We start from the raw sequence: 27,427 nt of genomic DNA on the forward strand, positions 1-27,427 counted from the left end.
TTTTGTTCAACGACTTTCCTTTAGACTCCTCTCAATTGGGTGTTATCCCTCGCTTCCATGGGCTTGTATCTGTCATTCAGCGCCTCTTCCACTGTCTTGTTCACCTTGTCCTCAGGTTTGCTGAATCGTTGCTGAAGGGCCCTCTCCACGGGAGTCAGTGCTGAAAGAGTACCGTCCTCTTGAGCAATATCGACATTCTCCTTGTCCTTGCTGTGGTCCAGAACAACACTGGCGAAATCCTTGCTCTCAGCCTTGGCCTTCTGGAAAGCGCTTTTGGCCGCTGCCGCTACCTTTCCACTAGCATCACCAAGCATAGCAGCCCCCTGTCTTACGATGGGCTCGGCCTGCTGCTCAGTCTCCTTAACCTTTCTTTCAGCCTCACCAGCAGCTTCCGAGGTGCTAATACCAAAGGCTCGGGCCCATAGCCGCGATGCAGTATCTTCGAGGCCTTCGCGCACTTGAACCCAGTCAGTGTGCTGCACCCATCGCACGGCGTTTTCAACTTCGGTGTTCCATCGATCCTTGGCAATCTCAACGGTTTGAGCCCTCTGAGCAGCGGCGACTTCAGACCGTGTGGGCGGAGGTAGTGGTGGAAGAGGGTCGATCAACCCTTGGATAGCGAGAGCTTGTGCGCGAAGGGCAGAGCCTTGTTGCTCGCGGGTGCGCTGGTGAGCAAGCACGGAGAGGTAGGCGAGGGAGAGGGTGAGAGTGACGCCGCCGGTCTAATAGCCGAAGTTAGCATACAATCTTATGCAAGAATATTTATTTCAGCCTCGCTCATCGAGTTGCGTACAAAACCAGTGGTGAAGCCCATGATGGAGAGCTTTGCCCAGTTGACCGAGATGCGGTAATTTGCCGGGTTCTTGATGTATCAGAGACGACCAATCCGAAAATGAGGGTCAAATGAAGCTTAGATACAGCGTTTCATAGCGTGCGCGAGCCCAATTGCCCTCGTGACGCGTGCGATTTCCCCTTTGGAGAGCTGTTGAAGAGGTTCTGCTGGTGGTGGGTTGACGTAGTGCAAAGGCTCTGTCGGCGGACAAGACAAGCCGGCTCCGGAAAAGGCCCAGCCAAAAATTTCCCTCCACCAAAAACTGACCACCAAAGATACCGTCCGTACCTAGTATCTTGGACGGATTTAGAGCTGCCCACGTGCAAAGCGACGAACTAATCGAACACGGCTTTAATAATTCGAGTACTGCCTTTCCATTGACTTGATACCCTTCCCCAGTCAGTTGCCACTATAACGATTCGTCAAAATGGCTGGCGGTACAGTCAAGTACCGACATCTGAGTCGCAATTCAGCAGCCCGTGTGGCCCTGCTGCGCGGTCTGGTTACTCAACTCGTCCAGTTCGAACATATCCACACAACTTACGCCAAGGCAAAGGAAGCCCAGCGCATGGCAGAGAAGCTCATCACACTGGCGAAGAGGGACAACGAGCCTGCTCGGAGATCAGCACAGGGCATTCTATATGTATGTATACCACAAAGGCTTATTCAGAGAAGCCATGCTAACAGCAAGATTCTTCGCTAGACCCCCACCACAACTCTACCTAAACTGCTAGGCGAGCTGCGAAGCCGATATTTGACCCGAGAGGGAGGCTATACTCGTGTCGTGCGCACTGAGTCCAAGAACACATACGACCAGGGCGAGAGTGCCATACTTGAATTCGTCGACGGCCCAAAGGACTCCCGGTTTATGATGACTGCCAAGACAGTTGCCCGCGACCGAATGCTAGGGCAAGAGCATACTCCCGTTACCAGAACCAACATCAAGAAAGTCACACAGTTCCGCGGCGAGGTGCCGTTTGAGGAGATGGTGCGGAGGTTTATGATTTTGAAGACTGGTGAGAAGACTGGACCGTCACGGGATGAGAGCAGTTTGGCCGAAGTCGAGGCCGAGAAGGCGGCAGACAAGAATGCTGAGCGGGCAAAGGAAATGGCCGCTGGCATCGTGCCGGAGTCAGTGAGAAAGGCGGCGCAACAGAAGAACTCGCCATAGGAGCGACATGTTTATCATATTACGAAAGGCGCGAGGCTCTGTACAAAAGCTGTATAAATTATTGAATCATGACAAGATCGTCGTTTTGCCTAACCATGGTGCTTTCAAAAAGGCGGACTTGATACGCTGCCCTAGCTCTTAATAACTTTTCCGACATACAAACATGCTCCCTGATACAAGATGCATTTAAATAAATTCAAAGGTATCGCCACGATCCTGAATCATCTTGCCAACTCTTTTAGAACCCACGATCCGTTCCAACTTCATCACATCGTACTTTGAAAACACAACCTTGACAGTTCCCTGACCAGATTCAAGTCTGAGGTCCTGCTCACTCTTGCCAAGATACCCACCCGCAATTTCAGTGTAGAAGATGGGGTTGTCAGGTAATCCGTAGAATATGACTCGCTGCACACCACGGAACTGATATCGTCGGAAATGATGTGCTCGCTCAGTGTAGAGCAGAACGCGATGGCGGCCGTTGAGGAAATGTGACCGCGCCCGCGAGGCTTCTGGCACGTCTGCATATTCAGAGACGGCCCCAAAAGTGACATTTTCGACTGCACTTGACGTTGCAAAGTAATTTCTCACTCGGACAAAGTCCAGATACGAGGGGATAAAAATGAGTGTTCCAGTGGCATCCTTTGCACGCTTGGCAAGGGAGGGGACAATAGCAGAAGTGAAATACTCGAATCGCGCATCAGGATCCTTATCGACGGAGCTAGATTGAAACCTTGAGAAGGTTTGCTTCGCCTTGATACCGAGTTGCGACAACATGCCTGGATACTCGGGCTGCAACCGGACTTTTCCAGCCCAGTTGTGACAGTGTGATCGGAGAAGCTCGGACAGCTCGGGGGTGTTGAAGGCAGACATGATGATAGTCTGTCTGAAATATTTTGCCCAGTCTTCCAAATACCAACTTCTGACACGGCTAAAATCGCAACCGTGTGCATCCTTGGGCTGGAGGTTCATGTGTTCAAAGATGAATTCGACGTGTTCCCAATTTTGCATAAGAAGTGCATCCGCTTGATCAACAATGACCATCTCAATAGAGCTCAGAAAGTCAAAGTCAAGCTTCTTGTCTTCCTCAGAGCCGATAGCCATACGAAGGCCGAGAGGACTGGCGAAGAGTATGTCTGAGTTGTAGAATTGCGCAAAGTATTTGATTGTCTTGCGAGTGAACTTCATGCCCAGACGGAACATGTCATCATCGCTTCCCTCAAAAAGATCCTTGAAATCAGCCGGTCTATCGGCGCCAAACTTAGCCTCTTTGTCGACATAGCCATCATCAAATCGCTTGCGGTTCTCTTGTTGATCTGGCTCACAGATATCACGGATCATGTTCACCATCCGAAGAGCCGAGTTACGTGTTGGTAAGAGGAAGAGCACCTTGGGACGGGTGAAGCCTTGATCTCGTAATTCTAGGTCGGCATCTTGGCCCTCCTTGGCCAACTTATAGTTGTTCTTGATAACACGGTCTCGTGTTCTTCCTTGATTAGCGACTAGGGCTTATATGAAATGTAAAAATGATCGACTCACTTGAAGACATGGTTGAGAGCATGTAGACATGCCAATTCTCGTAATGAGTCTGAGTTCCGTACTGTGCGATCGCAAAACAGTACATCGTTATAATTGAAGATCAAAGGGCCCAAGTTGCGCTGAAGGGCATCGAAGTCTCCTATCTTGCGAGAGGAAGTCTCTCTAAGTTTCTGCTTGAGCTGTAGGCCTTCCAAGCCAGTAATAGGTTTTGGTATTTCGGACCCTGTATCGGACCCTGGGTGCAAGATAGTTGCTCTCATATTTGGCAGTAATGCTCGCTTCGTTGCCCAGTCGTTCTTTTGTACAGACCTGACTCTCTGTGAGACAGCATCGTCGTTGGGGTGCGCAAAGTGTACGTCGAAGGGATCCGTTGGGTTTTCTTCATCTTCCGAATCCTCTTCACTCTCCAAATTTTCCTCGACTTCTTCTTCAGCCTCGTCCTCAGCATGATCGATATCTTTTTCGGTGTCTTCATCTTCCCCAGATGAGTCTTCTTCAGGTTGAGATTGAGTGGAATTTCTGTGGTTCAATTTTCGTCTTTTTGCATCTGGGGCACTGTTTTCGTTACTGAAACTCTGAAGAAGAGCCATGTATGGCCTTGACGATGTTGCATGTTCATCGTCGTCGTCCTCTGAATCGATGTCCTCCATGACTGTATCTTCAGGCGCAGATCCCGACTCTGACCCTGAGCTTTCGGACCTACCATATGTCAGTGAATTTCCCAGTAATTTATCATATCTAGAGCCATACGCGTCATTTTCTGCAAGTCGAGTTCCGTCGAATCTACGATTAGGTCCAAATCGGCTTGTCGCTTTACCTCCTCGGCCACCTCGTCCTCTGCCACGACCACCACGGCCTCTAAAGTTTCCTCCTCTTCCGCGCGGCGGCATTATCCTGTTTACCAGAAGATTTCAATTTGTTGGAACGTTAAAAAAAATGTGACGAGTTCGGTTTAGTTTGCGTCGAAGAGCCTGTCGACGTCAAACAAAAATTGTAAAAAAAGTTATGAGGCTACCTTCAGCCTTGCCTTGTCAAGCCACGACTTGGTGGGGTTTTCAGCGCAAACGCCACGAACGGTCTTAACTAAGGTACCCCATATCTTATCTTAGCGCGCACAACCCCAGCGGCGTCCCGCCAAACCTACAATTCTTCAAAATCGGCGAAATTTGTTATAGGACAGGTTCGCGAGAGTGACCAAAGACGACCCGGCCCGGCTCACCCATTTCTCCGCAGACATCTACACTCCTCTCCCCATAGCTTCAGCTTGAAAGTTGCCCACTATGGCCGCTGCTGCTTCTGAGAGCTTCATTCACCTGGCGAGGCCTCTGGCGCCCAATACCGTGGGCATCCAGACTAACCTTGCCCCGCTCACTGTCAACATCCAGCCTCAGGTACGATTGCGATGACCCCTCTCCGCTTGACTATTTGTGTTCTATCGTGAGATCAGAACATTCGTCAAAGGAAAGACACCCCGACTAACATGATCTGTTCTCTGCTCAACAGGCTGTCCTCTCTATCCTCGATCACGCCGTGCGACGAGACATCCGAGATACGCAATCTACCAGAGTTATTGGCGCCCTCGTCGGCACCCGATCTGAAGATGGCACTGAAGTCGAGGTTCGCTCGTGCTTCGCTATCCCCCATACCGAGGAGGAGGACCAAGTTGAGGTCGATGTCGAATACCAGAAGAACATGCTCGCCTTGACCCTGAAGGCCAACAGGGGCGAGTCCCTCCTCGGCTGGTACACCACCTCTCATGAGCTCAACAGCTTCAGCGCCCTCATCCAGAACTTCTTCGGTAGCCCTGACACCGGCACATTCCCCCACCCCGCCATTCACATGACTATTTCTACCGAGCCTGGCGAGGACATACAATCTCGATGCTACATCAGCGCTCCTGTTGCCGTGAACGCTGAGCGTGCTGCCGACAGTTGCCTCTTCATCCAGGTCCCCCACAAGATTCTCTACGGTGATGCCGATCGAAGTGCTCTCGAGGCTATCGCCAGTGCAAAGGATGCCAAGTCCCGAACAGCACCCCTTGTCTCTGACATTGAGGGTCTTGGTCGATCGATTGAGCAGACCATCAGCCTTCTCGATAGAGCGAGTGAGTGGATTAACGGAGTTCTGGATGAGGATGAGGAACCCAACAACACTGTTGGCCAATACCTTCTCAACGCTCTGTCTCTTGCCCCCAAGGTCGATCCTTCGCAGATCGAGCATGATTTTAACAACCACATTCAAGACGTTCTCATGGTTAGCTACCTGGCCAACACTATCCGCACTCAGATCGACCTGTCCCAGCGGTTGGCTGTTGCCAACCTGACCAGCAACGAGAAGGAGGGCGAGGGCAAATCGGAGGACAAGGGTGGCCGACAGGGAGGCAAGCGAGGGGGCCGAGGTGGCGGCCGAGGTGGTGGCCAACAGCGTGAACCCCGAGAGCCAAGGGAACCTCGTGAGCCTGCTGAGTAAAGAGATTTCATGAAAAGAAGAAATGGGAACTAGATATCGGAGTCCAGGTTAGAGCAAGGCGATGTCCCGAAGACAAGGAAAGTCTAGGATATCCCCCCCTGGCATGCATGGATGTGAGATGAAGCATGGGTCAATTGTTTCAATAAAATCATGGCGTTGTGGTAGGCATGAAAATTCTGGCATTCCTGGCCATGGAATCGAATTCAATCGTCATATAGAACTATCTTCCTCTCCGCCAGGCCCTTGTTTGATCTTCATCGCCAAGAAGAATTATATCAAAGTGGTATTGAACTCGTCTAGTAAATTGGCCCTTGGCCTACAAATTCATGTCGTCCATCCTATCCACCGATAACGCCAAGATGCTGAATATACCCTGTACGCCTTGTGGTTCTCCCAATTTGTGAACACCGTGTCATGCTCCTCCCCTTTTTTACAATGACAATGCTTAAATTCCAGTAGCTGGTTTCTGGGGTAGAGTGGCGGGGTTGCCATATGTTGGCAAATGCGAGAAAGGCTGGTTAGGTACTTGTGGGATGTTAGGTCGATTGGGGATACTATAATGAGGGGGAAGAGGCTGGGGAGCCATGTGTGTGGGATTCTGCGTCATCACGGGCTGTGGCAGCGGTGCGTGTTGGATATGAGCAACGCGAGGAGAAGAATACGCAGGCATCGAGTTGCTAGACCCCTGCCTTACCATACCATATCCGCCCCCATAGGGCTGAGATATTGGCTGTTGATAACCGCCAGGATAGGCTAGATGAGGTGATCCGACTTGAGGACTGCCATGATGCGATCCGGGAGCAGTGAATGGCGGCTGCGGGGGCTGGACAGGAGCCATGCCACCGCCACCAGGCACAAACGATTGTGTCTTCGGGTTAAAGGCGTGATTGCGGTTATAACTACCGGGAATTGGATGCTGACTCTTCGGATCATGGGGGTTGAGATTTGCTGGGAGCTGTCCATATGCATAAGGAATTCCGATATGCCCTTGAGGACCGGTTGGGGTTCCTCCCCTCGCCTGGAATTGAGTAGGAGGAGCAAGGCCCGGTTGCCAAGCAGGTTGCTGCGGGCCAACCGGAGGAACAGGAGCACCATAGTTAGTCATAGGGCTTCCGCCAGAAGGGTAGCGCTGTTGGGCAGCTTGAGGAGCGTACTAGTGGAATAGATCAGTCACTATTCTGCTCATGTTATTCTCACATGGAACTTACCGGAGGGGCTGGATACTGAGGATATGCCTGGTTTGGTGGCATAGCTGGCATCGCAGGGTATCCGGGACCCTGATGTGTGTAGACAGGTGCGACTTGACCTGGGTATGCTGGCCCCGGTGGTGCTTGAGCGCCGTATTGAGTATTAGACGGTGGCATGTACTGCGGTTGGGATATCCAAGTCTGTTGCTGAGGTCCCCAATAGGGCGTGTACTGATGTCGTGAATCGAAGCTGTCCGAATCATCACGTCGTTGTTTACCAGTTTTACCTCGTTTTCCGACATTGGACTTGTCCTTGGCTGAAACTGAACTGGCTCTTGAAACGCCGTTATCGCCCTCTTCTATTATTCGTGTCAAAAAGTGTTCCTCACTGACATTGCTTCGTTACCTACCCGTGACACTGTCTTCTGAGCTACCAAAAATGCGCTCACGTGCTAATTTATACTGCTCTTCTCGCTCTTCCCTAGTAAGTCTAAAGCTGGTGAGCTCGAGTGGCTGTTAACACATCATGGAATTGTACGTACTTCTGGTTCGCCGCGGGCTTATCTTTAGCATCACTACCAGTCTCAGAAGTTGGCTTAGAGGGGCTAGCACTTGGGCCACCTTCACTATCTTGGCCGCGTCGCATAATCTTCTTGGGCAGAACAACAGGAGGCGGGGTGCTGCTATTTGGCACACTAGGGCTGGGGTTGATGAGTGCCAATGAGGTGGGAACTCGACAAAATGGCGTCCTGAATATTCGTACAGATCCCACGTGAGGCTCAAATGAATGTGTCATATGGTAGTAATCCGCCAGCTTATGGGTTAGCATTCTGCAGAACGAGTTGGATGGTGGAAGGTCCATGTAGGGTTCTCTAAGAAAGAAAGATGATTAGTGGAAAATGAAGAAATTTGAGGTCATAGACGTACTTGGAATCCTGCACAAAATCAATGACCTGTTTCTCCAACCGCAATAGAAAGAGTCTGTCCTTGGGTGATGCCATGGCTTCTAGAAGTTTATCATCCGGCGCCTGTCGATAGATGACACCAAGGGCATCTGAGGAGCCAGGAGTACCCATGGGTGCACCGGGGGGTTGTTCCGATGATGAGCTCTGGGGAGTCAGGACTCCTTGAGCTGCAGTGCCCGGAACTGGCTGTGGTAGCCTTCGCTCCGGAATATCGCCCAGGTGAAGCATTCGAGCTCTTGCGGCTACCTCTGATCCCATGCGAGATCCAGCAACTAATGAACCGCGTACAGAGAAAGCATCGTCATCTTCTGCAGCGGCCTTGACACTGGCGCTATCATCAGGTCTTAGTGATTCCTTCTCATCGAGTGCAAATGTTGTGCCTGAAGTGATGCTCTTTCCATCCAGACTAGGAGGCTTAGTTCCGAGTTCGGAACTGGAATCAGCTCGTTGAGAATCGTCGGATCCGCTGTCTCTACCAACGACGACTGCAGGCCTCTCAGGAGCCAAAGGTCCACTACCATTGACGACAAGGTTGGGGGCTTTGTCCCTTAGGCTCAAATCCTTGAGAGATCTTTCGAGGCTGTCTTCACCGCTTCCGTGATCGGCCAGGTTGAGATTTGATTCCCGTTGCGGCGAGGGCAACCTTGCGGCTGGTGCCTTACCAGATCGGCCGTTCGCGATTACAGGCGCGGTAGATGTGGATGGTATCGTCGTCGAGCTCATGATTCCTTCTTTAGTTGGTGTGGCTATCCGTCGAATCGCTGGAGGTGCGGAGTCCTTGGAGACGGAGGCAGCGACCTGTCAAGCAGCATGAATTAGTGACGGGTAAGGAAAAAGAATGGCTCCTTAGAGAGATAAGGACCACTTATAGAGGAGCCAAGCACGGTGTGGTATTTACCTTGGCGAACGAGGGTTTGGGAAGATCAGGAGACATTTGGGTAGTAGCCATGATGGGCTGTCGTCAAGGTTACAAGGCCGATCAAGTAGTGCAGGCGGTAGAAATGTCGATAAGAATATGAGACAGAAGACTGGCAGCAATGGTTGACCAGGTACGAGATGAGGCTGCGGCTGGGACTGCAGCGGTGATGACAGGAACAGAAAGGACAGTATCAGGAAAATCAGGAAGCGAATTTAATGGAAGCGGACCGGCAGAAAGAAAACAGAGTCTTGGTGCTCATCGTCGTAAAGAAAGATGCATTGTTCCCCAACTGATTCTGCTCGGAGGAAGAGATGATGGTTGTCGTACGCCTTCTTGGCTGCCCAACCTGTGATACTGCCGTGCTGCCTCTGTCTTTACAATGAGACAGGACCAGAAATCGGGGGGTGGAGGTCAAGAGGAAAGCTAAGCAATATCCTTACAACGCCCAGATCCTGAACAAGGCGAAAGGGCGGAAAAGTGAAAGACGACTGAAAATTGACGACGGCCAATTCTTGAGGAAGGCGGCCCGAGGCGCACAAGGCAGCAAAGACGAGCAATGCGATGTGATGTGATGCTGGTGTGCTGGATTGGATGCAGTTGGTTAGTTGAAGTTTTGGAGGGGGAGCCGTGGGAGGAGGTCGTCACAAGGACGGGGTCTCAATTGTCAATCTGGCCGCCTGCCCTGGGCCGCCAACTTCACTGTGGAGCGAGCGGTATGGCAGGGCACAGCGAGAGGATACGCTGGGAGGCGCTGGAAGAATCACTAAAAATCGTATGCATCCCGCCTGACATGAAAGGGGGCGGACCAGTCACAGATCAGTATCGCTTTTTTATAGTGGAGGTTTTTGCTGAAATTCCGGGCGGGAATCTGTGGACGGCACTCAATGCGACAAGGAAGCCCATGATGGACATCAGCAAGGTATTTATTTAGGTACCCCTAGAGTCTATCTCTACGCCTACCTAGGTGGTATCCAAGTCAGCACCGCTATTCTTACTCAAGCTTTGATCAGGCCTCTTCAGTGTAGAAATATGAGTCACGTGACTCAAAGCTACCACTGGAAGTCATCCAAGCAATCGCGACTCAATAAGTGCATCGGTTCTTTTGCCGTTCGTAATACCTACGAAGGCGCCATATTCTTGACACATTTGTACACGATACTTTGAGAAGTCCGTCGCTACACAGAGACCATTTCGGTTTCCATATGTTCACCTATAGAGGCCGTGGTGGCCCATCCCGGTCGACACCTTCTAGCGTCCAGTGCCAGAAATGCTTGAAGAGAGATATGTTTTGACCTTGATGTGATTCTACAATCATGCTGACCATCCCAGAACGCCACTACTCATATGAGTGTAAAGCCACTGCCCAAGAGCGTCCCTACGTGTCGCGTCCATCGCGATCTCAGCAGTTCCGAAATCCCAAACTGGTGCCCAAGCTCACAAATGAGACATTGAACCCTCTTGAGCAAAAGTTAGTTACAAGTAGCAAAGGTCTGTTTACTTGCTAACAGCCCTACAGGAAAGGTGTGGCGGATGAAGAGCTGGCTAAATTGGAAGCCTCACGCGCCCGCGAGCGCGAGCGAGAACAGAGAGACGATGGACTGATTGAGCCAAACGTAAAACCTCATGGATCAGTGTCTTCTCGTTCAGTTTCTACCATCTCCACTGGCGCTTCGCGGTCACCATCACTTGGTAAAGACAGGGCCAGATCCCCTGCCCAGTCGCCACGAAGTCGAAGCCCCTATTCAGACGACTCACAGCGTGGCAGGCGAGATAACAGCCGCAGTCGCAGTCGCAGCCACAGTCCTAGCCTGAATCGTAGCCGAAGCCCTCGTGTGGAAGCTCGACACAGGCGTTCCGATTCTGGTCGCAGCCCTTCTCCTGGAGATTTTGACCATCGCGACCAGTACAGGTCCCGGGACCCTTTACCTTCTGTCAAGGGGAGCGCGCCACCAAGGCATCCTAGGGAATATCTACCCAAGTCTCGGAGTCCGCATAGCTTTCGTCATCGACGTTCTGGGAGCCCAAGGTCGCCCCAACCGAGAGGCAGACGTGATCAGAGGCCAGATCGATCCAGGACTAGGCATGACCGTGAGAGACTGCCACCTCGGGGAAGGTTTGATGACAGAAGACAAGGACACGGAGGCCCAGATCCTGGGGATCACGCACGAGAACGAAGCTTGAGTCCTTTCAGTCAACGACTAGCTATGACGCAAGCTATGAAAGGTGGAAGATAATGAATTGTGGGGTATAAATGTAGATATAGTGTAACCATCATCGCACAATGCGCCAGATCCCTAAGATGTAATAAAAAGGCCGGCAAGGCAAAACCTCGACGTCTAAAGGGTAGATGTTGCTTTTTCATGCACCTAGCGCAGCATCTTCTTCCCGTTCGCGACGCTCTTCCTCCTCCTCCTCCTTCTCCCTGACCCTCAAGCCTTCTACCAAGGCCACGCCATCCATACCAGTTGCTTCTCCAGTGCCTTGAGCGTCAACGACCGCGTCTCTCTTCATGGCAGCCTTTTGTGCACCCGTAATACGATCACGGACTAAGCGCGCAATGGCGTTGTCGGTTCGAACATTGAGAACCTCCATTTTCCTATCAAGTTCCCGTTTCAAATCCCAGTTCGGCTTCTTCGGTTGTAGCTTGAATAAATCGACACCTTGATCGTCTTGGGCTTCTTCTTCCGCCTTTTTCTTGACCTCTGCTTCCACTTCCGCAGCTTGTTCTTCGAGCGTTGGCTTGTCAAGATTGAGGGTTGGATCCTGCTCAAAGCCAAGCTTGGGGCCTCTGGTTTCAGGGTCGTAGTTGCGGCCAGAGACATGGAGTCGTGAGACATCTGGCTCTACGGGAGGGGATTGGGCTCTTTCTGATTCTGGTGCAACAATTTCGTCTCCAGGTTGCTTGCGCTTGAGGTTCTTGAGCTTCGCGAGCCTAGCTTTTCGGTCGTCTGAGGCAGCGCTGAGGCTAGCGTGTGATGAAGACATGGTGTCAGATTGTCATGAAACGGTATACGAGCCCTTAAAGGAGTGTGACACCGGGGTGAAGCTGAAATATTACTTATGTTACGGGGATTTGAGGTTGGCAGGTGGGAAATAGGTGGGAATTCAAGATGGACATTTATTAAGCGCGTCTGTCCATCGCCTACCACCCGCAGAGCCGCTCAACAAATCAAGCGCCCTGACCACTCACTGGAGAGAATCCTGCCTGAGTCGCCACTGAAGAAGCCCCTCAACTGCAACAAACATTGGATCTCAGGGCAACGTTAAGCGCAGAAGAGAGCTAAAAATATAGAGGCGCATTGAGCGACTGCGGCATAAATCTGAAAATTTTCCATCGCAATTAAGAGCAATTAGCGACCTCGAGATTCAGCTCTTACCAGCGACTACGGCGAATTCGCTACTCGTCTAGTGATCACTATGCAGGCGATTGGCCTCAAGTTGATGCCGACTCGGAGGATATGCCAACGGCCCTTATACTCCGCGCCTGCGCAAGGCTTGAGCTTCCTATAACGCCCCAAGCATGGACTCGAAGAGCTGTTCTTCTCGCCTTACGATACAACGCCGCGAGAAGTCGCTCAAGATTGATTCGCTCCTACCATCTCGATACACAGCCATCCGTCCCGGAAGTCGGCTCTCAAATATTATCCCAACTGCGTCCTCGTAGTGCAACCGCGAACCCTCCCAATACGCAGACATACACTCCCCCTTCACTACGAGATCGCAAACAGATTCAGGAAACGGGCAGGGTGTCTAATCATAGACATAGACTCTCATTAAGAAAGAGACGCTTGTGCAGCAAACACTCCCATCAACAAAGACATCGGGAAATCCCGGGATTTACTCGAAAGACTGCCGAAGAGCAACGCGAGGTCATAGAGAGGAAGAAGAAGAGGAGGCAGGAAATTTATAACCAATGGGGTTATTTGCGTCACCAATATTCTGGAGATGAGTTGGTTGCGGTAAGACGGCAGTTCAACATCTGGAAGCGAAGAATCGAACTTCTTGAGGCCTCTGCAAAGCCCAGATCATGGCCATGGCTCGACCACGGGAAATTCTTGTATGAACTGGAGAATACTTCAGATATGAGAAAGGCCTGGGATGAATTGGATATCGAATCTCGGAAGAAAATATGGCCCACTGTAATGCTATCGACTCTGCATTCATGTCCAGGAAAGGCCGCCCAAGTCCTTGAGTCTACGTTGGATCCCCTACCTCAAGGTTATGCGATTCTTGACGTTGCCCATTTCTGCATCTCGAATCTCAGATTGTCCAACATCAAGATTATGCGAGATCGTGTTGCGAAGGCTGACGAAGTACTCGAGCTTTTCGCAAAGCTCATTGAGGATCTCCCTCCTGGCCACGTTCCAATCCGTCAGTCTACCCTAGGTCGTCTCGGAAAGAAACTGCCCCTTGAGCAAGCAGTTGAGATGCTGCAGATTTTGCAAAAGTCGGGCATCAAGTTACATCGAAATACACTTTTGCACTTTGCGAGAAATCTTGCAAGTAGCAGTACGTACAAAGCTAAGGCATTTGAACTTCTTCGCGAGATCGCAGATAAGGGCCACGATCTAAACTCGGCTGGGTTTGCGAGCGTTGTCACAACTTTGCTACTATCTAGGCAAGCGAAAAATGGATGGTCCACATCTGACGAAAGTTTTCCGCCTCAGCGGGCTCTTGAGTATTTTCTTGAGCGCGGCTTCTCCCCGAACTTGATCAACTTTACGTCTCTGGTCGAATCCCTCTGTCTACAAGGAGATATTGCAGAAGCAGTTAGGCTCCCGTTGCTGCTCGCAGAGAACGGCGTTGAGCTAGATCAACGGTGCTATACCACTGTTTTCAGAGGCGCAAAGGCCAGCCTTAAAGCATCCAATGTGCAGCTCGCACTCGACGTCGCTCGAGCGGCTAAAGCACCATACGTCGATGTGCTAAACAACACGCTCCATTCTATCTTCTACTTCGCAGAGATGGAGAGCCGTGAGAGGCAGTATCCATTGCCATGGACCGTTCCCATCTTTGGGTCCATGCTTCGCATCTATGCCAAGAAATTCGACCTGGAGCCTCTGCAATGGCTGCTGCCCGACACTCTGCCCCTGATTCTGAGCCACGAAGATGTGGACGGTATTGAGAAATTTAGGTCTGGCCCCAGAAGAGAGTGGGGGTTTAGGACGACCATTGTTCCTGTTGTAAATGAGTTCTTTGAGCGCGAGGCGCCTCGACAGAAGCCCAACGCAGAGACTCTGGCTATCATGCTACGTGCATACATCAAGACCCTCTACCGACCTTACGATTTAATGTCGTTTTACAGCTACTTCAAATCCCGTCTAGAAGAGCATGGGGCTGAAAAGAATTGGGGTCGAGAGCTTGTGGAAGACCAAGGGAGCGTGGTCCATGACACATTGATCCAGGTCATGCTCGGGCAAAGGTCTCTACTACGCCCCGCGCTACAGGTTTTCGGTGACATGCTTCGCGGCACGTTGACTTCCAAGATGAAAGAAGAGGGCACTGAAGCAACGTCGCCTCCTGATGGCATACAGGCTCACCCAGCGCCAAGCCTGTTCACATTCACTATCCTCTTGCATGGTCTTTTGATGCGAAAAGAGAAAATGCTAGGGGAGCAAATGCTCCAGGTCATGCGGGAGCACAATCTGGAACCCAACGACGTAACCTGGAATACACTCGTCAAGGGCTATGCGTCAATGCAGAATCTGTCACAGACAGTGGGCACACTACAGGACCTTGAGGCGGCTGGGTACAAGCCTGACGCATACACCTTCAAGGCATTTTCGAGACTGAAGGATCAGACTCGGGCACTTGAAACGATGGAAAAGATTATTGACGAGAACAAGAAGAGGCTGGAGCAAACCCACTCTCAATGATTTGATAACATGATAGCATAGCGAAGTTGAGGTGTTGCGGATTGACGATTGCAGCATGTATTATTACTATTGGCATCTTATGTGACCTTTACATACTCTTTCGGTTTGGTTGTACGAGTGAACTAGGGAGGATTTTGTGTTTAAAGGGTGAATGGGCATTTGTTCTTGGAAGTCGCATATCTACGGTTGAATTTTTGCAACAGGAAAATCGTATTTGTATAATATGGATGTTTTGGCATAGATTTTTTAGATAGTACCTACTTAGATCATGCTTGTTAGGCTACGGCCTGATCTCATATGCCACACATTCTCCTCTGTTCGAGTCTGGTAGCTCAAGTATTTATCTACCAAGCGCAACTCTGTGTCTTCTCTTCTTGGGTTACTCACTCTTTTTTGCCTCATATAGCATCTCCTTGCACAGCACTCACTCACTATGGTTGGGTCTAGGCTTTGTGTGGCGTGACGGATTCAGATCGCTGTTGTAGTGGAGGCTATCCCCACTCGATTCAAGCATCCAATCTAATCTCGAGTCGACCTACATTCTATTACGACAGGGCAAGACGAGAACCACCACAAAACAACCTCGTTCAGGGAGCCTCACTCAAGGATTGTTGTGGAAGTACTGTTTCTCTTAGCCCATACCAACCTCAAATTGTCAATCAAACTCCGTCAAACCACTATCTAGACTTTTTACTAAACTCACTATTGGGACTTTTTTTATCTTCGTGAAAGATACATCAGAGCTCATTAGGTGATCATATCTTCAAACATGTCCAACTCCAACATGAAGCATCTCACCGGAGTTTTCCGAGCAACAGACAACCACAAAGTCACGCGCAATCGAAAGCCTGTCTCATGTATAGCGTGTCAGAAACGCAAGTCGAAATGTGACCGTGGGAAGCCCTCTTGCGGTGCCTGCCACAAGCGTGGCGATCCAAGATTGTGTGTATATGGAGATGCAAATGGATTCGCAGACAAGGAAGAGATGCAACTCAAAATGGCTCAACTTGAAGAAATCGTGATGCGTCTGGCCAAGGCTTCAGAAGCTTCAAATGTCCGTCCCAGCATTGCAATGGTGGAGGATACGAACTTGCCGTCTCCGCAGGTAGTTGAAGAGGGTTCTGATGCTGTATACCACGGGGAAACGTCTTGGGAGGCAGTGTTTAAGAGTATTCACGATATTCAGAGTGTTCTTAGTACGCAAGACGAGCCCGATCATCAAGGCGAGCCTGAGACTTTATCCTCTACGCCAGACATTGCAATGGGAGGAATCTCCCCAATCGCTATGAGCGAGATCATCGACAGCGTCCCATCTCGTCAAGAAGCCGATATTCTTATCAAAGCGTACTTCCAAGCCAAGTTCCTAGCTGTACCCTTTATTCACGAGCGTCATTTTTGGCGGCGTTATGAACTTTTCTGGGCTTGCCCTCACAATTCTAACTTCTTATGGCTGAGTATAATGTTCTCTGTTCTCAGTCTCGGTACAATGGTGTGCCAAATCCAGCAACCACATCTCCCGCTGCTTCAAGGGCCAGATTTCTACATACAGCGTTCTGCTCGATGTCTGGGCACGGGGGAGTATCTCAAAGCTAGACCATATTCTGTCGAGGCACTCACACTGTATGCTCATACGGTCAACGCCAAGAGAAAGGACTCTGAGGCTACTATATGGTCCCTCTATTCACTCGCCGTTCGGCTTGCTCAGCGAAGAGGCTATCACCTCGATGCGGCGAGAGTGTCCCCAAATATCAAACCATTTGAGGCTGAGATGAGAAGGCGGACGTGGTTTACTGTACAGACTTCAGATCTACTTTTCTCCTTCCAGCTCGGTATGCCTCCTATGGTTTATCAGGAAGTCTGCGACGCTGGGCATCCCCGAAATTTATCTGATGATGACTTTGACGAGGATTCGGAAGTGCCCGAGTCTCGCCCCCCAACATATCCCACTCCCATGTTGGCATGGCAAACGAAATCTCATCTCTGCCGTTTACTACGCCGTGTTCTCCGGCATGTTCTTCGAGTCGAGTCTCCGCCTTATGAGGAAACCATGGCTCTCCAAGCTGAGTTGGAAGTATACCACAACAGTGTCCCTGAATGTTTGCGCGTTCGACCCATCGCCACTACTCCATTTGATATTCCGGCCTACACCATCATGCACAGATTAATCATAGAAGTGTCATATCTCAAGACAATCTGTGTCCTCCACCGACCTTACCTTACTGCCGAGAAGAACCAGGAAATGTACAAAGCATCTCGTGAACTCTGTCGAACTGCTGCTCTTCGGATTATCGAGATTCATCTCGAGTTTGAGCATGAGATTCAAGAAGGAGGCCGCATGTATGAGGACCGCTTCTTACTATCGAGCCTGACTCTGCATGATTTTCTCGTCGCGTCTATGATTTTATGTTTGGACCTTCACGAGTCAACCGACATAACGTATATCTTCCTCCTACCATCTCTGAGCATGACTACTAATTCAAGCTGTAGGCCACAAAACCGAAGGCAACGCACACAGATACTGGAAAACACCTGCAGGACATGGGAAACTCGAGCGAGTCACTCCAAAGACGCACGATACGGCGCAAGGATCATTCGGGCGATTCTAAATCACACCACGACACCAAGTTCAGCATCTAAAGTGAAGACTGTGGGTATGATGAACACAGCAAACTCCCACAGCGAGTCGGCTTCAAGCAGTGATATCCAAGACTTTACGATGGCAGATTTCAATTACCCCACCGACTGTGAAGGATTCTTCCCATTGAACAGTTTCTTTGGCCCTAATGATGGCTTCGAATGGGTCAGTACTCGTTCAAACCTACGCCCCTTGCCTCCCCAGTGCTCACTAACAACAACAAGTTTTCTATCGGTCATTCCTGAGGCTGCATACACGGTCGCATACAGACACGAACACCGACGGATTACTATGGCAACCAGCCAAGCACAAGAGCTGGGCCAGAACGCGAAATTGTTGTCATCGCGAGTGGTCCAGGAACAGGTCGCATCTTGCAGCCATTGTTGAACGAAGGATTTATTGCAACGTCATGTAATAGCCCACATTGGTTAGTTAGTGCACCGATCGGGAGCATACGGTACGTCAAAGAAGCCTCAAGAGGCATTTAAAATTGTAAAATTTTTACATTCGATAACGTAGATGGATATCTTCCTGCAGGTCTCAACCCGGCTTGTTTATCTCTCATAAGTCGTAGCACATGCAACACGAACCAGAAAAAGAAGAATACAAACACAACCATCCCAATTCATCGACACGTCTGTCGCTCCTTCTCGTCACATGAGGTTTTCTACCTCCACGTAGCGGCCCGTATTTCCGCATATTATAACTCATGGCGCCTCCATTCAATATTTGCTTTTCCCGCCGAACTCGGCTCCCACTCCAATAGCAAATCCTTCCAATGTAGTCAAAAAGGACAGAGAGAGAAAAAAAAATCAGTCATAAATGCAATGCTGAGGCTTTTGTAACGCTTCGCTTCACTTGTATAACGTTGACTGTTTTAACCTCATGACCGGGTGGCCATCAACAGTGCCAACTTTACACATGCGAATACACTGGGTATCGTGTCTGAAGGTGAAAAAAGAAAGAAAACAGGCAACGCCAAGTATAAGCATTAAGAAGCGATGCCGCGTAGGACCCTCGCGGGGTTTCCAGCTACAATGGTGAAAGGAGGAACATCCTGCCATGAGTTAGCTGTTGCCTTTTTTTCAATAGATCTGTCTTTGTAAGCTTACCTTGGTGACAATTGATCCGGCACCAACAGTGCTGCCTTTGCCGATGGTCCTCCCTGGAAGAATAATGGCACCTCCGCCAATCCAGCAGTCCTGCTCGATGGTGATAGGCTTGCCCATCTGAGGTCCCTGGCCACCCTGGCGTTTCTTGGGGTCAATGGGGAGTCCTGCCGTAAAAATGCTGACATTCGGTCCAATAACACAGTTGTCGCCAATCTTGACCTCGCAAACATCATTGATCGTGCAGTTGCGTCCAATGACAACGTGATGGCCAATGGTGATGTTGTAGCCGTAATCGCAAATGAATGGTGTCTCAACAGCAACATGCCTGCCGACGCGGCCAACATTGGTGACTGGGGAAGCTTCTGTGGGAGAAACTCGAACGGGATCGCGAGGCTGTAGAATTTCGAGGAATAGGCGAGCACGCTCTTCGGGAGATACACCGTTAGTAGGGGGGGTGGTGAGGTTGTTGAACCTCCAACAGGCCGCAGAGCAACGCTCACGCTCCAAGCAAAGCTCCTTGTCGAATGGATAGTAATGTCGCCCAGACAACATCTCCTCTTTTTGAGTTCGTCTCTGCGGGAACTGCGAGTGCGATAAAGCCAGCTGAGCAGCGACTTGGGCATTTGATGTCGGGGCCGGCGGGGGAGGAGCGGGACTGTTGGTTCTTGTCGGGTGAAGTATGTTAATCTGTGGAAGCTGGTTCCCTAAATGGGCAGACTCCGGTTCCGTCCTGCTAAGATCGTGCAGCGGAGGCACACGCTGGTATTCCTTTGCCATCCTTTCTCCGAAGGGTGGCGGTGGTTGAGGATTTGCGCTGACTGGAGTTGGGAAAACGTTTGCAGGAGTATAAGGAAGAGCAGAGAGTTTGTTTTCGGGACTGGCCACAGACGCGCTGGGCAGTGTTGATGCCGTTGGCCGGTCGTCGTCGGTCACCAAAGGGCGGCCTTGTGGGGGGTCTATGCGAAGAGCCTGGCCACGATAAGGTGGCAGGGATTCGCGCTTCACAGGCTGATTACCGTAAGGGCTTTGCTGTGGCATCCCATAAGCTCCCGGGGGAATGTATGTTGGGTCCTTAGATTCAAGGGGAACTGCAGGAGCCTTGTTGTCCGGCTTCTGCCATCCTGGCCCGCGTTGAGGTGGATAACCTGCACATACGAAACTTCCGCGAAGGCAGTTTCCACCTACCTTCCTGTCAGTTATGGATCAAATAACTTATATATAAAGAACTTACACTCGGGCTTCTGCTCATCGCACTTTTTCTTGCGCTTCCGACAGGTCAGGCAACCCGTCTTGGTTCTGTTACTGAAGTTCCTCTTTCTCTTTTTTGGGTCATGCTGCAAGACCCCGTCACGCCTCTGCTCGGATCCGTATTGGCTACCATATATCATGGAATGGTCATCACCTTCTGGACTAGCATTTGAGTAGTCATTATGGTCCATCTGACCGGTAGCCCTGCGAAGCGCGTCACCAATCTGCTCCTCTGTTTGGCCATGAGGAGTGGTAGCTGAATTTTGCTGTGAGTCGTAACTTCGCTCATCGCGTGCCTGATGAGAATACCAAGACTCTTTGTCTCGGTGCTCTTCGCCATAAGGGCGGTAATCTCTTGAGGGAGTTCCATAAGGCTCTCGTGATTCGTGATGAGGGTGAGCGGATTCCGGTGTGTGAGCATGCACTGCATGCTCACGACGAATTTCAACAGAATCAGACCGCTTTCGCTTGTGAGATCCCTCTACATCAGGATAAGTGGGTGATTGAAACGGTGGTCGATCCGAACTTTGGCTGGGAATTTGATTTGATGAAACTTCTGGTGTAGGTGGAGGCTGAGATGTCGATGTGCTAAGTGCGCGCTCATCCATGGCTGGCTTCTCTATCGTCACAGTAGGCGGATCTGTAGTCCTGGGTGAGCCCCCATTAAGGGCGGTAAAAGTTGACATTATAGACCGACTCGCCGATGGTGCACAGCACAAGGGAACAAGTGAGTCGTAGGGGACGCCGAGAGGCCACACAGCCAAGCCTAGAAGCCTGCAAACTCAGAGCAGTTTCCCCAGAACGTGGAGATGAGGCGCAATTGAAGTCACTCCGGACGTTCCGCAGATGGCCGTGAAAGCCGCGAGGCTGGGGGCTGGACTCGCTCAACAATGTGTAACTGACTGAAGAGCCTGGTGATTAATGATGATGGTGTCGCTGAGATCGGGACAGCTGAAGCAAACTGGGTGGCGCAGTGGCCTTGGAGAAAGCAGCAGGCTCAGACGAACGGGCTCAGTCGAATATCCACCAATACAAGGAAATCGATCAACAGTCAGACAGTCCTTGCGGTTACAATTCTATGATCCAAATTTGAGGCCGTGCTTGGCGGAAAGTAAGGCAATTTGTGATTGGGATTGAATGACGCTGAGATTGGAAGTTAAAGAAGGTGAATCTGGGTAAGGTGCTTGGATCCAGTGGTCGTAGAGAGAAGGCGAGATGAGACAGTAGCCAGACTGATTTCTCTTTCTAATTTGGGCTTGAGACCGAGATTAAACTTGGCAGCTATAACCAAAGTAAAAGAGCGTGAATCAATGGAGATAAGTTAGTGGCCTGAAAGCCTTTTCGACAAGCGCGCTCGCAGAGAAAAGATAGGTAAGGTTGAAGGCGTAGTTGTTCCAAGAGTATCCGTAGCGAAAAGTCGGGTGGTTGAGGTTTGGAAATGACGAGAGTCACGGCGCTTGGGGCGTCGGTAGGTTTTTGACGCGCGATTAACACTTGAAGAGCGTCTGTAATCGGCGAAGAAAAAAAAGACCTGGCTGGGGGTGTTCGTGGCGGGGAGCTCAGATCAGTCAGGCCTGGCCTGGCCTGGCGGGACGGGAGAGGAGAGAGGGAGGGAGGGGGGTCCTTGGAATTAGGTGGAGGGGAGGGGAAGTGTCGAAGTCAAAAAAGACTGAACGATGAAGGGGGAAGGGAAGAGGAAGAGGAAAAGGATGAGAAGGATCGAGATTAGAATGAGATCCAAGATGAAGTGAGGGTGTGGGAACATGGGAAGGATATGATAGAGAGGGAGAAGTGCAGGGTCTCTAGAGTAAGAGGAGCCAGCAACACGAGGAGACGAAAGCTAGAATGGAAGCCAGGCTCAAGTCGAAGTCATGTCAAGTCAAGTCAGGTCAGGTCAAGCTAAAGAGAGACGGCGGCAATGGCAGGGACATTAAACGGTGACTGACAGTCTTGGAAGCATGGCCAGGCAAGCAAGGGACAAACAGACAGAGAGGTTTACTATAGATTCGAGTAACACCAAAACCCCAAACTTGTTTCATCTCGTGTTAGCCACATCGATCGACTAGTTCATCACTAGAGAAGAGGATAACAGGTCGACTCTCTTCAATTGAATTGAGGTTATATGAATTGAAGTGCAGTGAGGTAACTTGGGAGAGCCTTGTGGAGTTTGAGACTCGAAACAGAACTTTCGCTGTAAGAAGAAAAAGCACAACATCTCACACCTCGAATCCTCACACCTCACCCTCACTAATTAGGGGGTGGGTGAATCAGGAGACTAGGGGCCAGGGGGGACCCTTGGACGAGGAAATGGACCCATAAAGAAGAGTGGAGGAGACGTGGGAGGGCAAGCTAAGTTACAGTAGCCGGGGCGCGCGGTTGGTAGTAGTACTGTAGTAGTAGTGTATGTAATTGGATTGTTAGCCTTTTAGTGATGGTGCTGGTGTTTGTATTGTTGCCTCTGGTGCTGCTGGTGATTGATGGACTTTGATGGTGGTCGTATAGCAGGATAGCTACCAACAGCCACTTGAACTAAAAACTATGTACAGTGATGTGCAGTATCCTCCATCCAAGGGCTCATCAGTTGGCTAGGGTGGTCTTTTACCGAATGAGTGGATGGAGCAGGTTTCGATGCGGCTAACATGATCTCTAGTAGGATGAGGATCTATGGTGGACTGAGAGAGGCAGACAGCCAGTGCTTCTCATTTCTAGCCAAGACATCTAAAACTCGTATCTACCAACAAAGCCATTCTTTAAAATTTTAAAAATAAATAAACGCATAAATAAATAAAACCACCAATCATTTATAACTTCTTTGTGTGCTTGAGTTTCCAACCGCAAGAGCACTTCTCCGAAGTCGCGGCGGCGTGGCGCTTCCCACGGCGTCACTCGCCTACTGGGTGCGGTCGGCATCATCGGGTACCTCGTCTATAGGTGAGACCTTAAGTACCTACGGCCCCAAAGGTACCTGCGCCGGAACTGCAGAGTACGGTAAAGTGCGTACCCTGGTCTGTCTCGTTGTGGAGGAATGGCTCTTCTCGCTTTAAAGGGTCTGAGCAACCTCAACCTCATTCTCAACCTCGAATTCAGCCCGATACGCAATGCTATCCCCAATTTTGATCGGGCATATCACGTCACTACCCGGTCGAGGACGATCCTCCTGGCAAATCAATTATTGCCTCCGGCGCCCAGAATTAGATGGGGATTTTTATGATGGATCCAAATGTTGGAAAACCATCTCCAGCCATAACCCTGGATGAGACAGACCCGTACTCTATGTCTGTTCATCCATATCAACCAACACACACAAGTATGTAAAGTCCTGAGTACGGAATCTCTCCGCCCTCAAACACCACCGTGATTTCCGATCAACTATTTGCACTTCCTGTTTCATTCTTCACTGCAACTGGTATTATTTATCGCTTGCGTTGGCGTATCGCCTGCATGTATGCAGAGCGTTCAGCATCCTCAGAGTCCACCCATTCATTTACATCTCATCAACTCAACTCTCACGCCCTGCACTCTTCTTGCGTTATTGATCCTTCTGGCGCGCTCACACTTCACTGGGCCGCGCGACTGGCTGGGCGACGACGGCGCCGCCCTCGACCGCCTAGAGACTAGAGTCGACAAGTGACAAGGGCCGCTAACAGGCTCCTCTACGCTTAGTACGTTGTGCGTTTAGCCAGACACCCTCGGGTGCGGATCAAGGACCGCACCGCACGTTGCTCTGCCGCGGTCTTTCTTCAGGTTGGGCGGCTTTGAAAAGCGCAATATCGTACCTTGAGGATAGCATTAACGCAAGCAATGCCGATTTGTTAAAGCGCACTAGACGAGACAAAGTCAAGAGCATATGGCACAAATGAAAGATGACTGTTATATGTCCTTCGACACCTGAATCTATCGTTCTGAGAATTATCCCCGGTTAGTTATTAGTTGTTGGTCGTTTCAATTATCTGAGTCATCTCGTCTATCTCACGCGCGACAATGATAGCACTCAGAAGACTGTGCCACGAGCATCCATCCACTGCCACTGCACATCAATCACCTAAATTTACGCCTCTTGGCATGACACTCCACCTCGCGATGTGCCTTTCACAAGCTTTTTCTTCCCGCTCCATTATCATCATCACCACCCATAACACTGTCGGCGGCGCCGCCAAACCCCAGAACTTGAGTTCAAAACAAGGAATGCCATCCGCCGCCAGCCGATCTCTGACAGAAACACTTAACCTCACCTCAAAAGGATACGCACGACTCAATAACAGCCCAGTAAGATGCTTCCTACGCGGCAACAGCCCCAAGCGTGTACAGTACCCGCACCAGGATCGCCCTTGGGGTAATACTCCCGGATCCAATGGGCGACCCTTGTATACCTCCAAAGAGATCAACTCCAGAAAGAAATAGGGAGGGATACAAGCCTAGCAAGATACAACTTCGTGTCCGACTCCTGTAATCCTGTAACTGACGCCAACCTAGTCGCGCGACTCTCCAAACAAGCCTAACCGAGCAAACTAGAGCTGCTGGCTGTCCTCCTAAATCCCTCGTGCCCACAGGAGCTGTCCTTTAGCGCATATCATTGATTATCTATTGATGTAATCTCGCTTTCTTGACCAGGTTCTATTGTATGAGATATCTCTATGAGTGCTGTACCTTCGAGTATTGTTCTGGGAAAACGTAGAATTTCTGATGAAGTCATATACAATATGTTAGTGATGTACGCATCTTGTGCCTGGAGATTACACAGAATACATGTAAAAAATTTCTCGTCGTCAAGTTTGGTATGATATTCTTTCTTTCTCTCTATCTTACTAAGTTGGTTCTACTATGCTCTCGCTAAGCTAAATTACCTATCTATAGAACACAAGTTAACCTTTTGCGAATTTCGATGTATACAAACTTCCTACTTACCTGCGTGGTGGTAGGAGGAACTGGCACCTGCTTTTCTCGTACAGTACAGTCTCAAAACGACGACGAACTGCCAACCTAACTGGGTGACACCGCTAATACTCTTGAGGTTAGCCTTGGAAACCTAACCTAACGGGTCCCTTGCCTGCGATACGGCTGGGTGGAGAATACCGGCGCCCCGTTCGCTCTTGCCGCGGCACTGGCAACCACACCAGATGCTACTCCACTTCTCGTCCAACTGAACTTCAGCTTCAATACGGTAACTGTAAAAGTCGAGTTTGTCGCTACATCACGGCTTTCCAGTCTCCTGAATCTGTGGGGGACTTGTTTGTCCTCTCTCACGGCCACTTTCGCCTGGCGAGAGATCAGAGAGGCCTTACACATCGCTGGACTTTGAACAACACCGGCTTCGAAAAGCGAACTGTGTCTCCCGAACCAACCACAAATCTTTATCCTACCATCCACCGCATGTCGGCGGATGTGGTGTCGGGACTGTGCGCCTCCTCGCCCCAATAGCCAATGAGCAGCTTCTATCGGGAACCAGATCAGGGCATTTGCAAGGATGTGGCCGTCCAGGCACCTTAGGCGAGACAGAACCATTAACGCCGCGTCTAACACGCTAAGACCTGTCTCGTGCGGACAATCGCCGCCGTCCGCGGCTGTGCCAGGATTTGGCCCAGTCTTCAATTCACTGGACAGAGTTTGGGCACCCTCAACCTGTGTGAGCCGATTGATGCTTGGGAATGACATGCGCGAGCCAAACAGTTTATTGAGCTTTTCATATGAAATAATCTACTTACTGAGACGCGAAATGACAGCTCGAAGGTACGTATTTATTGTGGGATATGCCAGTATCATATCCCAGCTCGTTCCTGGCATAATTGAGGCTGGTCCTGCATCTAGCTCAAATCACTTCGACAGTTAATACATTTGTGTGGGGAGGCAGGAGGTCACCCTTGTTTGGCGGCCTCATCCAACGCTCATAATCCTATTCGATACTGGGGCCTTTCCTGAATGTCTAAGAGAGTTGCTCAGCCGGATATTGTACGCCGGTGTTCCGTCAGCGATGAGTGGCCACGCAACTTGATTCCAGCCCAACTGAAGCAGCACCAAAAATATCTTAAGCGCAAAAGGGCACCGGCATGCATCCCTCAAAACAGCCCATTCTTGAAAATCATGCTCAGTCTCAGCTGGTGAGCCAGCATGGGCCCTGGACTCTGTCACATTTCAATGTCTGCGTGCCGTTAGTTGAGTTCGAATGCCCGGTCACATTTCACGTCATGGTTAATGGCATAACGCCCCAGACTAGAAGAGTTTGATTGGCTCATCGATTGCCGATGTTCCTATTCTTGTCTTTGTTGCTCTCCGCCAGCAGAACATCATTAACCAACAATGCTAAACTCCCTGCCTGACCTTTCGGTGCATGCATCACATTTCGCTTGGGGCCAGATCTAAATCAGTGCTTGCCACGCCTCAGTCTAGCTGCAGTATCTAACTCACCTATTGTGCGTTTTGACTCCTGTGCCGCCAATGGCTAGAGACGCTATCAGCTATTCCTTGTTCACTGTGATGGAAACAAGCCGGCTCCTACCTGTGATTGGTTCATTATTGAAGACATGGGGTTGGCCCGTCGTGACTAAAATTGTCACAGCAGACAGCTAATGCCCCAAGAACGGAATGATGGAGTTTTAGCGCCTCTATCTCCAAACCCATGGCCAAGCAGGTAATAGCCAGGTCTATATTACTGCACTCTGTGTTCTCGTAGGCACACCGCCGCGTTGGTTGCGACCTCACTCACCACAGCGGTGCTGCAACTTTCGAAAATGAAAGCGCGGGGAAGCGGAGGGCTGATTCTGGCAGCGTATTCCACACACCTACTTCACCCCATTGACAGGGGGTTTGGCAAACCTCCGACAATCAGCAAGGTGTTCACTCCAGGTCACATCTTTTCGCGCAGTTTCTCTCGTGATGAGAAACAGCTTCGAGGTAATTCAGCCAATCTGATCCATGATCAGAGCAGGCTGGTAACAGTCAAATAGCATCTCGACATGCGGAGGTCCAGTGGTTGATCACCACGATAAGGCCAAAGGGCATTCGTTGCATGGCAAAAATAACTCCGTCAGCAGGTCCGAATACTACCCTTGCGGGTAATATGCTCAACCTGTGACTAGAAAGATAGCATTGTGGGCGGCATGTTCTCTTTTTTTATGTAACCAGCACGGAACATAGCGAGCACTAGGGCTGTTCCCGTTGCCAAGGTGGTTCTAAAGGCTGCCGAAGTGTAGTCGACTGCCGAGTTGCATCTTAGTCCATCAACAGTACCCAAGTAGGAGATTACTCATGAGCTCGAGTCAAAATTTAGGAAACTCGACCCTGGCTGTTGGTTTCAACATGTCTCTCCGCTTTGTGCTTATGCGCGTTGTTATTATGGCACAGACATCCTCGAGATTACCGCCGGCGTCCGCGGAAGATGTGCAATTGAAGTAGCTATCATGATCAAGCGTGGCGTGATTGTGTGTACACGTGAAGCCAAGCCGCAAACAGTCCACGGCATACTATGTATGAGATCCCG

The 27,427-nt window shown here is 50.4% G+C and overlaps 11 protein-coding genes across 11 annotated transcripts; 5 read left to right on the plus strand and 6 right to left on the minus strand.

The window, feature by feature from the left end:
- Positions 1-20: 20 nt before the first annotated feature.
- Positions 21-814, minus strand: FPRO_08058 (uncharacterized protein; the record flags this gene model as incomplete). Its single annotated transcript, XM_031233819.1, has 2 exons — positions 21-722; positions 794-814. The coding sequence occupies 2 exons, from the start codon at positions 812-814 to the stop codon at positions 21-23; spliced, it is 723 nt and encodes a 240-aa protein (XP_031083617.1).
- A 445-nt stretch (positions 815-1,259) lies between these two features.
- On the plus strand, positions 1,260-2,003 carry FPRO_08057 (uncharacterized protein; the record flags this gene model as incomplete). The annotated part of the gene is made up of 2 exons (XM_031233820.1): positions 1,260-1,475; positions 1,536-2,003. 2 exons carry the CDS (start codon positions 1,260-1,262, stop codon positions 2,001-2,003), a joined length of 684 nt encoding a protein of 227 aa, XP_031083618.1.
- Positions 2,004-2,189: 186 nt separating this feature from the next.
- FPRO_08056 (uncharacterized protein) lies at positions 2,190-4,432 on the minus strand (the record flags this gene model as incomplete). Its single annotated transcript, XM_031233821.1, has 3 exons — positions 2,190-3,489; positions 3,543-4,241; positions 4,293-4,432. 3 exons carry the CDS (start codon positions 4,430-4,432, stop codon positions 2,190-2,192), a joined length of 2,139 nt encoding a protein of 712 aa, XP_031083619.1.
- Positions 4,433-4,822: 390 nt separating this feature from the next.
- On the plus strand, positions 4,823-6,011 carry FPRO_08055 (uncharacterized protein; the record flags this gene model as incomplete). Its single annotated transcript, XM_031233822.1, has 2 exons — positions 4,823-4,933; positions 5,046-6,011. The coding sequence occupies 2 exons, from the start codon at positions 4,823-4,825 to the stop codon at positions 6,009-6,011; spliced, it is 1,077 nt and encodes a 358-aa protein (XP_031083620.1).
- Positions 6,012-6,456: 445 nt separating this feature from the next.
- Positions 6,457-9,112, minus strand: FPRO_08054 (uncharacterized protein; the record flags this gene model as incomplete). Its single annotated transcript, XM_031233823.1, has 6 exons — positions 6,457-7,164; positions 7,220-7,557; positions 7,609-7,688; positions 7,741-8,070; positions 8,126-8,961; positions 9,062-9,112. 6 exons carry the CDS (start codon positions 9,110-9,112, stop codon positions 6,457-6,459), a joined length of 2,343 nt encoding a protein of 780 aa, XP_031083621.1.
- A 1,283-nt stretch (positions 9,113-10,395) lies between these two features.
- On the plus strand, positions 10,396-11,316 carry FPRO_08053 (uncharacterized protein; the record flags this gene model as incomplete). Its single annotated transcript, XM_031233824.1, has 2 exons — positions 10,396-10,550; positions 10,599-11,316. The coding sequence occupies 2 exons, from the start codon at positions 10,396-10,398 to the stop codon at positions 11,314-11,316; spliced, it is 873 nt and encodes a 290-aa protein (XP_031083622.1).
- A 124-nt stretch (positions 11,317-11,440) lies between these two features.
- FPRO_08052 (uncharacterized protein) lies at positions 11,441-12,067 on the minus strand (the record flags this gene model as incomplete). Its single annotated transcript, XM_031233825.1, has 1 exon — positions 11,441-12,067. The coding sequence occupies one exon, from the start codon at positions 12,065-12,067 to the stop codon at positions 11,441-11,443; it is 627 nt and encodes a 208-aa protein (XP_031083623.1).
- Positions 12,068-12,540: 473 nt separating this feature from the next.
- Positions 12,541-14,958, plus strand: FPRO_08051 (uncharacterized protein; the record flags this gene model as incomplete). Its single annotated transcript, XM_031233826.1, has 1 exon — positions 12,541-14,958. One exon carries the CDS (start codon positions 12,541-12,543, stop codon positions 14,956-14,958), a length of 2,418 nt encoding a protein of 805 aa, XP_031083624.1.
- A 784-nt stretch (positions 14,959-15,742) lies between these two features.
- On the plus strand, positions 15,743-18,008 carry FPRO_08050 (uncharacterized protein; the record flags this gene model as incomplete). Its single annotated transcript, XM_031233827.1, has 3 exons — positions 15,743-17,394; positions 17,446-17,768; positions 17,818-18,008. The coding sequence occupies 3 exons, from the start codon at positions 15,743-15,745 to the stop codon at positions 18,006-18,008; spliced, it is 2,166 nt and encodes a 721-aa protein (XP_031083625.1).
- Positions 18,009-18,584: 576 nt separating this feature from the next.
- On the minus strand, positions 18,585-20,639 carry FPRO_08049 (uncharacterized protein; the record flags this gene model as incomplete). Its single annotated transcript, XM_031233829.1, has 3 exons — positions 18,585-18,650; positions 18,706-19,886; positions 19,937-20,639. The coding sequence occupies 3 exons, from the start codon at positions 20,637-20,639 to the stop codon at positions 18,585-18,587; spliced, it is 1,950 nt and encodes a 649-aa protein (XP_031083626.1).
- A 4,345-nt stretch (positions 20,640-24,984) lies between these two features.
- Positions 24,985-25,455, minus strand: FPRO_08048 (uncharacterized protein; the record flags this gene model as incomplete). The annotated part of the gene is made up of 2 exons (XM_031233830.1): positions 24,985-25,118; positions 25,236-25,455. The coding sequence occupies 2 exons, from the start codon at positions 25,453-25,455 to the stop codon at positions 24,985-24,987; spliced, it is 354 nt and encodes a 117-aa protein (XP_031083627.1).
- Between the last annotated feature and the right edge of the window lie 1,972 nt (positions 25,456-27,427).

The sequence above is a fragment of the Fusarium proliferatum genome, assembly GCF_900067095.1.
Source record: "Fusarium proliferatum ET1 genome assembly, contig: FPRO_scaffold007, whole genome shotgun sequence".
Taxonomy (NCBI): domain Eukaryota; kingdom Fungi; phylum Ascomycota; class Sordariomycetes; order Hypocreales; family Nectriaceae; genus Fusarium; species Fusarium proliferatum.